The sequence below is a fragment of the Grampus griseus genome, assembly GCF_964374135.1.
Source record: "Grampus griseus genome assembly, chromosome: 11".
In the NCBI taxonomy this organism is placed as follows: domain Eukaryota; kingdom Metazoa; phylum Chordata; class Mammalia; order Artiodactyla; family Delphinidae; genus Grampus; species Grampus griseus.
The window spans coordinates 35,648,355-35,662,027 of NC_139005.1; the positions used below are offsets into that span (position 1 = coordinate 35,648,355).

General features: G+C 38.6%; 1 protein-coding gene across 1 annotated transcript in view; it reads right to left on the reverse strand.

The window, feature by feature from the left end:
- The window catches only part of NELL2 (neural EGFL like 2), a 378,381-nt gene that overhangs the window by 108,244 nt on the left and 256,464 nt on the right, over nucleotides 1-13,673 (reverse strand). The window contains exon 16 of the mRNA XM_082665093.1: nucleotides 11,246-11,341. Within this exon, the coding sequence (XP_082521219.1) occupies nucleotides 11,246-11,341 (96 nt within the window). The remainder of the gene's footprint in view (nucleotides 1-11,245; nucleotides 11,342-13,673) is intronic.

Sequence of the window (13,673 nt, forward strand, 5' to 3'; positions counted from 1 at the left end):
TCCTCTTATACCTGCCAAGGCTTTCACCTCTCAGGTAACTTTTCCCTAGTCACACTCCCATTTGCCAATAACCTCTTAAAATCTGTTGGCCAAAGTGAATATGATATTCCACCATGGAATAAGTAATACAGAATTCAGGGAGACTATTATTTATATTATTTTGTGTACTCTGTTTCTCTTAACACAGACTAAGTATATATTTTCTTTCAGAGCTAGCACGTTGTACTTTTGCTCATACTTAACTTGGATCAGCAGTCAAGGAAACCATGAAACTGTTAAACTCTATCCCGTGCAATTGTTTTTTCTAACCCAAATTCAAGAGTGTATTTATATTTTATTAACATTCATTGAATGCCTACTATATGCAAAACATGATGCTGAGCCCTATGAGAAACACAGAATTGTAGGTTTCCTTTCTATTCTCAAGGAACCCATATACCAGTAGGAGGGAATAGGGAAAAGGGGGAGGACAGAAAGGACAACTAAAAAACAGAAGACAGTTGAAGGGTAGGGCAAAGGGTACAATGAATGTGGGCCCAGGATGTAAGAGCTCAGAATTAAGAATCTAAAAATGAAACTCTGGTAGAAGCAGTGTGTCCTTATTTGAAAGCTGAAAGTAGGACAACTACAGGAAGTGTTTTTAAATGTTTGTTAAGTGTCATAGGGTTATTTCGATCCTCTTGTTCCTACAATCTGAATAAATTTGAATCTTGGTCCTGTTTTTGCCATATTAGCTACCTTCCCCAATCTATGTCATTTGCAAATTGGATTCATCTTCTTTAACTTGAGTGTACACCCATATATTTGATATTAAACTGTTCCTGTGCACCACATTTTAGTTTAAATCTAAAAATAAATTACCTAGAATATATTTTATTCTCTCAAAAACTAGGAGAGCTCTTAAGGAAGAGTCACTTATCAGCTGGATAAAGCTGACTATATGGGTCTGTTGTACCTAAGTGCCAGTGGCTTCTTCCAGAAAGTTTACACGAAGGAAGAAACAGAAACTAGCCACGGATATGAACCCTCCAGGGGGCATCAGGAATTGAGGGAAAAGAAAGAAGAAGCTGCATCCACAGCTCTGTTTCTAGCATATTCTATCAAGCTGTTCATATTACAATTGTTTCTTCCTGTGTTCCGCCCCATTTTCATTCTGCCACCATGAGTGTCACCTCACAGTCTCCAGATTTATTAGCAACCAGAGTTCAGAACTCGCAGGAGTCACTAAGCATCAATAAAATCACACTTATGTTTAAAATGAGTGGCTTTTTTTTCCAATTTTGGTCATACTGAAAACTGCATCACTTAAAACCTTCTTTCTACAAACACATGGCTTAAAAATAATTTTAAATTCATAAGTGAGCTCATTTTAAAAAATGGAAATTCCTATATGGCACAAGAAGAAGCTAAACACCAGATTTGGATTTTATGGCCCACATGGTGACAGCAGGATCCTTGAAGGGCTGCCCTTCAGCTTAAGTGTAGGATAGAAACACACATACACACATACACACAAATAAAACATTCACCAGCACAGGAGATTAGGAGAAGACACCATTTTGCCTGTACTTCAGTGGGGAGGAAGAAATGTTTGCTCTTACAGAGTTCTGAGGTTTAAAATTATACCATCTCTGTGGTATACCACTTGGCAAAGAAATTAACTCAAATATTGATTGCAATACTCCTGGTATACCTGCAGAAGCAAATTCAAAATGCCTCTGGAGAGAAAAGACCTCAGGTTTCACAGGTAAATCTTCAATGAAGATAAGATCAGACATTAAAAAGAAACAAACAAACAACCACATAAGGCAACACTGTATCATGGGCAAGAGTCAACAAACACAACAAAAGGCAGATTTAGATCCCCTAAACTTCAGATGATTTAGACCCCCCTGAACTTCAGACAATACAGCAACGTGATAAAGATTATAATGTAATATAAGTGTTTTAAAGACATAAAAGAAGGAATCAAAACCACAAGAAATGAATAAGAACTAAGGGGAAAAAACAAAAGAACTAAATGATTTGAAAAATATAACTCCTAGGAATAAAAAAGATAGTTATTTAAAAAAAATTCAGCAGATAAGCTAACAAAGGATTAGACAAAGCTGAGGAGAGGAGATAACTGATAGACTGGGGGACAGATATGAAGAAATCACAAAGGTCACAGCACGAGAGATAAAGAGATGGAAAATACTAAAGAAAGTTGAAGAAACATAGAAAGATAATGGCCAACATACATCCAATAGGAAGTCCAAAAGGAAAGAATAGAGAATGAGAGAAGAAGCAATATTCAAGGACATAAAGATGGAGCGTTTTCCAAAACAGGTGAAAGAGATGACTCCTCAGAGTCAATCATCTAAATGAGCCCCAAACAAGTTAAATAAAAATACAGATATAATGCACTGAAACTGCAAACCCCAAGGAAAGGAGGATCTTCAAAGAAAAGATGTATTTTCAAATGAATGATTGATACAATTGAACTGACAGCAGACTTCTAAACACAAATCTCAGAGGCCAGGAAGGCAGTGGAATACTTCCCTCACAGTGCTTAGAGAAAACACCTGGAATTCTACACCTAGCTCACCTAAGACTGAAAATGGCATAAAGCCCATATTAGAGAAAGAGAGTTTGCCATTAATAGACTCACTCTAAGAGAGTACTAAGGTAGGTCCTTCAGGAAGAAAGAAACAAAACATAGAAGAAAGAAATGGAATGCAAGAAGCAAAGATAATTTGACTATAAATAAAATGCGTCCTAGATATGTTCTGAATTAGAGAAGACTGAGTCCCAGATAGCTATTCGTGTCTTTACCACTTTCTAAAGTCTCTCCAAGATATCAAGTTTGTACCTCCCCTATCATATTACTAATGAATAGAAATTCATCAGCTTATGTCTGTAAAAAAAAATTTAGACTATATGAAGGAGAAAGTGGCAGAATATTCCCAACCAAAGTATGGGGGTGCTCAAAGGAAAAGAAAGATCTTGTACCCAAGATGTGATTCTTATTAGCAACCCCAGAGTTACAAATTAAAAGTCTATTATTTGAGTGGTAGCATGCTCCTGTAACACTGACTTTCCTATTTGAATCATTCTGTCTAATGAGAATATATCAATAGTATGATTTCCAAGGCATACTCTTTTTTTTTTTTTTTTTTTTTTGCGGTACGCGGGCCTCTCACTGTTGTGGCCTCTCCCATTGCGGGGCACAGGCTCCGGATGCGCAGGCTCAGCGGCCACGGCTCCCGAGCCCAGCTGCTCCGCGGCATGTGGGATCCTCCCGGACCGGGGCACGAACCTGCGTCCCCTGCATCGGCAGGCGGACTCTCAACCACTGCGCCACCAGGGAAGCCCTGTCCTTTTAAATTTTATTCCATGTACATAAATTGCTTTTTCAAATATTAAGTATTCAGTTAATTAATTTTAGAATAATATCAAAGAAAAATCTAAAAAGTGACTTTATTTGGTTTGCTTTGAATAAAAAGAAGAGGGGATATGAATACTAGGAACTCAAAGGTATAATACAATATAAGTTATATTCAAGGGTGATCCCTTGAAAAAATTAGCAATACTTTTAAAGCAAAAGTGAAGATCTTTTCCAAATTCCCAAATAATCCATTTGGCTTTTTTTCTTTCTTTCTTTTTTGGAGACCTGCCTTCTAACAGTTTGAAACCTACGTTTTTCTCCCTTACATTAACTCCATGACGTGTCATCATTTCCAGTGCTAATTAGGTAGGTCTTAAAATAAAAGAGCCTGAAAAATTTCCCCATCAGAGTTGTTATCTATTATACATGACTGATACATGGAAAGAGTAAGATCTTTTTCCAATTAACCTGAAGGACTTGGAAGAATGACTTTGAGATTTAACACTGAGAACTTTTAACTACTTTTCGAATAGTACAAAGACAAATTTCCATAAAACATTAATTTTTAAAGATTTGCATTAGGATTAAAATAAAGCAATTATAAGTAAATGTAAAGAATGCAAATTCCTAAATTAAACATGTTAAACCATTACAGTGTAGTAAAGTTATACTTAAAGCAGGTTTATAAATACGTCAAGAAAACTAGAATTATTTCTAATTCCTAACCCTTATTTTATAATGTTTCAGGGTACATACCGCTAATTTAAGGACATCTAAAAGCTTCAAACAGCTCTGTATGAACATTTTACTTAAAATATGTAATATAGTCACATCAAATATCATTTTTTGAGTGCTTACCACATCAAAGACATGGTGCTGTGCACCTTGCTTATATTACTTCTTTTAATCTCCAGAACAACCCATGAGGTAGATATTATTATCTTCATTTTATACACATAAAAATTAAGGCATAAAAAAATGAAGTAACATAGAAAAGATCACACAGCTTGTCAACAGTAGAGCTAGACTCAGGCTGATGTCGCTCTGACCTCAATTTTTGTGTTCTTGACCACTCTGTTAAATGCTTCAAGGAGAACCAAGGTTTGGCATAACATTAAGCAATTAAAGGGTTATTTAAAAGAGGTCAAGGGGGCTTCCCTGGTGGCGCAGTGGTTGAGAGTCCGCCTGCCGATGCAGGGGACACGGGTTCGTGCCCCGGTCTGGGAAGATCCCACATGCCGCGGAGTGGCTGGGCCCGTGAGCCATGGCCGCTGAGCCTGCGCGTCCGGAGCCTGTGCTCCGCAACGGGAGAAGCCACAACAGTGAGGGGCCTGTGTACCGCAAAAAAAAAAAAAAAAAAAAAAAAAAGGTCAAGGATCACCAACATAAAGAGAAGACATGTCTTAAGTACCTAAGTTAACTCATATGTAGGTATGGTCAAAAAGCTTTTGGTGAGAGTTTTTGTTTTTAATTTGGTAACAGGAAAAAGTAACATTGGGATCTAAACACCTAATCCTTCCAAAGTTCATTACTATGCATTCATTCATCAAATGTAATTTATTCACTTTTATGACTAGAGACCAAGTCTGAAGATCAGCAAATATGATTGGAGTCTCCATCTTAGGCAGAAAATGGCTTTTGCATAAGTTTGTATTTGTTTAGCTATAGCAAAATGAATTCAGAATAATATTAAAAAAAGATCACTGTTGTTGGTAAAGTTAAAGTATTTAAAGTTTTTCTTTCTGTTTAAACTATGTTAGCTCAACAGTTTTACTCAAATTCTCCTCTTCTCCCACAAAAAGATATACATTTTGGTAATGGAATTTCACTGTGAGTCATTTTGGTTAAAAAAAAAGGGTATGTATGCTATGGAAGAAATGTTTTGAAATTTTTCTTTTGTTTCTGAATTTGTTTCAGTCTATGTAAAATGATATAAAATGATGTAAGTGTCTAAAAAATATGCCTTTTAGAAAAAGTTACATGATCATGAAATTAAACCAATATGTTCCTTTAATGATGAAAAATGCTAGTTAAACAATATCAGGAAATGTAATACAGTTCGACATTAATAATATATGCTAACTATGCATACTACTGGCAAAATAACTTTGTTACTATAAGCGAATTGAAGGATTTTTACTACCTATACTGTAACAGTAATAATACAAAATTTAAAATATCAATCAACCTCAACCAATTTGAAGTTATCTTGGACGTAAAGCAACATTCACAGCATTCACAACATTCACATATGTCTCATGCTTCATTTTATCATCTTGAAACTACAGATATTAAAAAGCTACAAAAACACTTAGGAATGCAACTTAAATTTATATTCATTTAATTACTCACTGTAAATAATTAAAATCTCATCTCATGTTTTGATCTGTGGTCAAGAAAACCATTATTTTACACACACACATACACATACACACAAAGCCATTTATCACTAAAATGTTTGATTTCCTTTTCTTTGATATTGCAGCGTATTTTTTTTAGCTTTGCCATTTGATATCAACTTTTTCCCAGTTATAAGCGTCTTAATTTGATTTAAGTCAGCAGTTACTTATAGGGGACTGTCAAATCTTTTAGAGTTATGCTGTAAATCATGACTGAAAGATTTACTTTCAGTATAATAAGACAGCTTTGCATATTAATTACATCAGCAGACACATGTTTGTGGAGGTTCAGCAATTGTGCAATAAATATAGCATGGCAGTGATAGAGCTGTTAAACCTCAGCACATAGATTTCTAATACATTTTATTGAGTTTATCCAAGAAATAATCACCCTGCTAAACCCAAGTTAACCACATGATGGAATATTAGGATGTTTAATTAAAAATGAAGTTATGCTGTACAAGTGGGTAACCTTACACAGCAGCTAAAAAAGAAGGCCATGAAAAATTAATTTTACTCAATAAAAATATACACATAGCCCTTTTGTGACATTGGTAAATGGATTCAACCATTTCACTAAGATACACATGATTCAGAAATAGACTAAAGAAATTTGGGGGAGGGGGTTCAGAGGAGACTTTTTCAACTAAAGTAACAAGGGTTGGTAAATGTCATGCACATTAGTATTGTCTTTCAAAAAATCAGTAAATCCTTTTACGTCATCCTCAGAGATCCATTGTGAAGGCTCAACAGATGACCACTGGGGCCAGGAATTAATCTCCTCGGTAAGCTATCAGGCAGTATCCAACTCCAGCAGGCCACATTTATGCCATTCCTATACATGGGCAATCTAGGCAATCCTGATGCTTTCCCTACCTTGGGAGAGAGAAACTGCCACAGAAGTCACTGTTAAAGACAACAGGATTATCTGGTAGCTGAAGGGGTGGGCATAACAAAAACACGGACTTCATGAGTGATGACAGTAGGATGAATTCCTCTGAGCATATACCATGGCATAGGCAGAAAGGAAAGAAGGAATGGAGGAAGGAGGGAAGGAAGGGAGAGAGGGAGGGAGGGAGGGAGGGCGGGCGGAAGGGAGGGAAGGAGGGGGAAAAAGGAAACACTGGACTAAGAATCAGAAGATGAGTTCTAAATTGCAGATCTGTATCTATAATTAAACACCATATACAAGTAACTTCACCTCTCTGTGCCATAATTACCTCATCTGCCACGTGAAAGTATAAGACCACATGACCCTGAAGCCCTCTTTAAACTAGTATTTTAAAATATCCAGCAAATATGGAAGCAACCACATCATCTCTTTCTTCCTCATTTACACCTTTGTTTATTTATTCAACAAATATTTGTGGAGCACCTAATAAAGTATAGCCCTTATATACTATGTCTCAAAGATTCAAAAGTGAACAAGTTATACCTTTACCCCCATAAAACTCCATGCCTGGTGTGGAAATGAAGAGAGGAGACAGATGGACAAGAAAGCGAAAGCTGGGTAGATTAGCAGGGGTCAAATCTTGAAGGTCATGGTAAGACACGTGACCTTTATCCCGAGGGCAATGGGAGGCACTGACGTTTTTTTTCTGTCTGGGGTGATACGATCAGATTTGGGCTTTTATAGTCTGCGGAGATTGCACTGGAGAGAGATGCCTGAGAGGCCTGAATACTGTAGCTGCAGCCAGACTTGAAAGAAAGGGACCCTAGTACCGAGAACAAAAAGGACTTGACTGGATGTGCAAGGGGTGTGAGGGGATGATTCCCTGAGTACTGGTGGGAGGGAGGGAGAGGGGGAGGAAGGGGGGGGCGAGGGCAGGAAGAAGGGGTAAAACTGGGTGGATACGGCTGCCGCTCACTGAAACAGGAAATAGAAGTGAAGATCCAGGTTTTGGAAACAGAAGAGGAAGAGGACATGAGGCAGGAGACATGGAGGCGATGAGCTCAGTTTGGGGTCTCTGGATTTAAGGTTCCCAAAGAAACATTGGACATTTGCGTTTGTATCACGTGCCACAGAATGAAATAGCAGTTAGTTCTCTTTATGAATCATTGAAGATTCTCTCTCTAGAGGTTCTTAACTATTTGGAAATCATATAACACATATGAAATCTTTAAGAGCCCGGGTTCTCCCTGCAGAAGAATGTACACGTGCACAGATACTCAGGGAATTCATGGACCCCAAAGCCCATCCACAGACCTACAGGGGTCCAGGAATTCCAAGGTGAGACTCCCTGCCAGGGGGATGAGGATAAATACGGCAGCGATCGAAAAAGGAAGTAACTCAGAGTTCCTTGTCCTGACGACATCAGGGAAATGTAGAAAATGTTTTGATTGCTTTGAGTAAATTGCACTAGCAATGACAGACAGCAGATATGGCAAAAGACTGGCCTGATGCTCACCAAACCAGTTTCATCTTCCTGGACATTCAGCTCAGCTACACTTTCTTAACCCCTTGAATCCATGTGGTTAGATCTTACCAACGGTATGTGACGGGAAGGGACACTTCTGACCTGAGGCAGTAACGCTAGGTGTGCATTTTCCGTGCTTTCTCTGTGGTCCTCTTCTCTAGCAGTTTTAGAGGTCATGTACTGGGTATGGCTTCTTCACTAAATGGCAATAGCCAGGGCCCCTAGTTTGAGGAACCCCAATCCCCCTCAACTCTCTCCTCAATACCGCATTCAACATAAACTGAGATGTGAATGAGCAATACACCTTTTATATTTACCACTGAAATTTTGGGACTTGATACAGAAGCTGAGGTTAGTTACCTTTATTAATAAAGTAAATATCAATAATAATAATAATACCCATCATATGTAAGGTCCAGAGGTTAATAAAATAATTTTATACTAACTGCTTTAGTTTCCTTTACAGTACCTTTTTTTTTTTTTTTTCCGGTATGCGGGCTTCTCACTGTCGTGGCCTCTCCCGTTGCGGAGCACAGGCTCCGGACGCGCAGGCTCAGTGGCCATGGCTCACGGGCCCAGCCACTCTGCGGCATGTGGGATCTTCCCGGACCGGGTCACGAACCCGTGTCCCCTGCATCGGCAGGCGAACTCCCAACCACTGCACCACCAGGGAAGCCCTACAGTACCTATTGTTACCTGACATTTATCTTCCTGTTTATAGTCCCTCTGTTCCACTACACTCTAATTTCCATGCAGACAGGGCCTCAGTTTTGTTCACTGCTATATCCTGTTTCTAGATCAGTGCTCAGCATATAACAGATCCTAATTAAACATCTGTTGAATAAATGGGTGAATAAATTATTTCAAATGAGTCTCTTCTCATCTGAAGGTATTTTTTTAAAGGGCACACCTTCTATTTATAACTACATCAACAAAAATGGTGATGTTGGGAGGTGAGGAATTGGGATCTAACCTGGAGCAATAATTGGGACAGATGCCTTAAGGCAAGTGTTGGTATTACATTTTCCCAGATAGGAGGCATTCTCTCTCCTCTGTCATTAGAGTGACTTCAGAAGAAACTTTGAAAAGCAATTATATAGATAAAAACCTGGATTTGAGAGTAGAAAGACCTTAGTATTCAGCTACTAGCTCTCTGATGTTAGAAAAATTAAATCATGATGAACCCAATATTTTTGTTTGTAAATGGATAATACCTCCAAGATAATACCTATCTTCGAGGAGACCTGTGAAGTGTAAGGTGACGTACACAGGATAAAAGACACAGAAGTTATGCACCTTGCACAAGGCCACATAACAAGGAAAGAGTAAAACTAGATTTTAAACGTACATTTTTCTCAAAGCCCTTGGCATTTTGTGTTTGTCCTCTTACAGACTGAAAGATCAAGGATAACTACACAGAGAAAGCTAAATATTCTGTTGGGTTACTTTTAACTCCAGTTTTAAATTTTACATTGCTCAGATTAATCTTATGCCATTCCACACTTTCACAATCTCTCCATATAATTTTTTTTTAGTGGGGAAATGATACGCAGGATTGAGCATGACCATTATTCATCCCAGATTTTCTGGGACAGCCTTTATTTCAAAATTGCACACCACTGAAATTCCCTGAAAAAGCCACTATTTCAGTATCCAGACTTCGTACCAGAAACAGCATAAAATACTGTACTCAGGAAACATAGTTACCATAGGTCTGAATGTACACCTTGTTAGTGTACCTTGATGCGTGTGTGGGTACTACTGGAGATCATGGGATAGAAACATCGTAGAACCACTGCACTGGAAGTACCTGATTTTGATTTTCTAAATCCTATGATAGTTAATTATCAGAAATCTGTATTTTTTTATCAAGTTAACAAGCTCTATGGGTGATTCACATGCACGATGAGCTTTGGAACTCTTGATTTTGGAAATGATCTCCTTAAGAAAGAGGCCTACATATCAAAGACAGCCACTAGGCATTTTCTGTTAGAGACCTTTGTAACCAGTTAGTCACCGAAGTTTGAAAAGCACCGCTTAGAGGTACTTGTAGAATGAAAGGATGTAGTGATCCTTTTGTGAGCATCCTTCTGTGCTCAGTGGCAGTACTTATTCAGTAAACTTTTCACTTCTCAAATGGACCAGAGCATTTTCTGTCTCACGTTCTGATCAGTGTATTTATTAAACCCGATGACTGCAGGTGGGATGGAGACAGGACATTCACTGCATCTACTGCACTGAGATTTATGGAAAGCAAGAGGAGGTGGTAACCACTAATCACTGGTGGCAGCAGCTTTCTCTTAGGGAGAATAATCAGACTTTGTGAGGTCATCTGCTGTTAGAACCCACTTAACCCAAAGAAACCAAAACTACTACTGATATGATTTTAATTAGGGGCTAATACTCAAGGCACTTTTTAAATTCTCAAGGTGTGTTTTCAATGGACAAAACATCTTACTTTCAGTCATAAGCTATATATAGACTACACATATATATATTTTTTAATATTTTTAAAAGTTTCTAGTATTAGTATCTATCAGAAAGAGTAAGTTCAGGACAGACTTGGATGAGGAATAATTAAGGGGTAGAAAACTTTAAACACTTTGTAAACAGACAACAATGAAAAAATATCAAATGGACCAGGTAAAAATTTATTAAAAATTCTCAAATGTGGAGGCAGGAAGTAGTGTGTCCCAGGAAGTGAGCTGGCCATAAGCTTGAATCCTATGCTTTAATATGGGCATATAGATTCTGGGAAAACTGGGCTCCAAATGAGTAAAGTGAATTATGAAGTCATAAAATCCTGGGTAATCCAACATATTTTTCTGAAAAAGTTCAATATACTTCTAGTTATAACAGTTGCAAAACCTCCTTAGAGTGACTTTGGGCAAACGCCCAGTGACGACGCCTCACTGAAACTTCCCACCTCCTGCCTCCTAAGCTTCTGTGTTAATAGCAAGTGCCATGCTTTGAAAGCCCACTTGAAACATTATTTTCCTCTCGGGTTCCTTTATACATGGGCGTAAAACTTCATCTTCTAGAAGATGGTATGATATTCTTACCCGTTTCACAGCTGGGCCCGGTGAAGCCTTGTGGGCAGGCACACACATTAGCGGCAATGCAAGCTCCTCCGTTCCTACAGCCATCTTTGCAAAACGCTGAAATAATTCAGATACATAATTTTAGCACTTTAGAAGGAAGTGGTTCAAGATACTCCAAACGAGCTTTTCTTTATTGCCTTTGATATAAATGCTATTATAATTTCATATTCAAATAATACTTTCCATATAGGTAAGAAACTTCAACACCATTTGTAGAATAGTACTCTTTCCAATGTTAAGTATTTCACCTGTAAAAGAAAATACTGAGCTCTCTTTTAACAAAAAACAGTAGCCTTACAAAACAGGAATCAGAAGTAGTATTGCACCTCATTGTAGCAATCCAGCTTGAAATTAAATCTAAAAAAAATGGCAGCTATCCTAGGCATCTTCTTAAGGAAGAAACCACCACCTAAAGAATAAGGTACGGAAATAAGAAATAATTGACTCCTATACGGCTCTGATCATTCTACACACTGTCCAAACTGTCAAAATACTAGAGAAGTGCCCCAACCTTCAAAAAGTTCTAAATCATTCCTGGTGATGAGTTAGCCAATAATGAGAATTTGATAAAGGAGTCTTCAAGAAGGGTCTTGAATCCCTCTGCCAAGGATAGGTCAGGATCCAGGATCAAGGGCAAAGGTACTGCATAGCCTGTTGTGTTAGAGTGGGTGTGTGAGTGAGGGGAGTTCTTCTGTGAGTAGAAAAAGAAGCCAAGCTCTGAGCCGCTGCAAGGGTGATCTTTTGAGATGCGCCGCCCTCAGAAAAGGTGAGAAAAACAAGATGGGCAGGATGGAGTACCCTCAGAAACTTCTGTTTCCACTTCCGCTTATTCTTTGACTCTGTAAGGCAAAGGCTGTTCCCTCAGCCTGGCAAGGCCTGTTGTGGATGAACTCCATCAGCCTGTTCCATGCCTGGGGCAAAAGCTTTTGCTCTAGTTTTCAGGCATGTGCTTCCTCTAATTAGTTAGGATGTACTTTCTCAGAGTGGGAAACTGTAGAAATCTGAGATTCTGCTACTGAGTTAAAGGAAGGGGCCCAAAGAGGCCATTTGGCTTCTTTGGTTCTAGGTCATAATCTGTCTTCATCCTAGGCAAAAACAATACCTAGTCACCAAGAACTTGCAAAGAGATTAGGAATTGAAGCCTCATGAAAAGAAAGGGTACACCCACCAGACCATGTGTATATCCTCCTTGGAGTAATTTGCAAGGTTGCAGCCTCTTGATAGAGAATAGGACTCAGTGATTCAGATCCTACAGCTAAACTACTTCTCTCTCAGCTTTTGACGTTCCCAGCAGAGACACACACAGGAACAGAGAGTCTTTACTCAGGCAACCTATAGTCCTAATTTCCAGAAGAAATTTATAGACGCTGGAAAGTTCTCCTTCCTTCAAAGATAAGAATTATCTGTCTGCATCTTCTCATGGCTTCAAGAATTCTTTACGCTATAAACTTTATTTTTCACATTAATAAGGAGTGAGAGTCAAATGCAAATAAGAGTGAGAAGCTGTTGGGCTCCCAGATGAAATCTTAACTCTCTGAACATCCAGATGCTTTGGGGAAGTCCTAAGGGTGCATTTATACCATCTATGGACTTGAAAGTCTAGCTTTCCTCAGGATCCATCCAGTTTCTGAGGAAATCTTTGTGGGATTTAGACTCCCATATGCGCAGGCCTTTACAATGCTCTAAACTACAGATTTCCATAGACTTTGACAGAGTAATCCTCTGGCCCCTCCCTATCTGCATCCACTGTATGACTGTAGACCAGGTCTGAAAGTCATGACCAAAGGACACGGCATTAGTAACAATTCCTTGTTATCTCCTGTCTCCCATATACATGTAACGAAGAAAATTAATTTTGGTAAACTCCAGGATAATGAACACAGTACATTTGAGGAATGGACCAGTTTTGAAGCTTAAAATGCCTGAATTAGACAAATGATAAATAAATGTATATGAGGTAATAAGGAATATGGGCTTTATCCTATGGAAGTTGGCGGAGTTTCCAGAATAGAACCTCCGTTTTCCTTTCGAAGTGGGAGGGAAGCTCATCTGATGAAGGAAAATGAGGGCATGGATAAAAGAGTGAATTAATGGGATGGTGGTGGACTACAGCCGGAATACCCGCTGATGGAAATGAAAACCTGAGAATTATTGACTGGTAATGACAAACCAGGCAAAATGGGAAATGATAACACATAGAAACCTAAAATTCCCAGTTAATTAGTATTTAGCTCAAGAGAGAGAGAGCAGAGAAGAAGAGCTCTCAGACTGACCCCACATAGATATTTCACAGTGGATCATGGTAGTGAAACATGGGTTGATAGGGCTGCCGAAAAAAATGCAGCTGTAATGTTTGGACTCAAAAAGAAATATCGGAACCTGGGAGGAG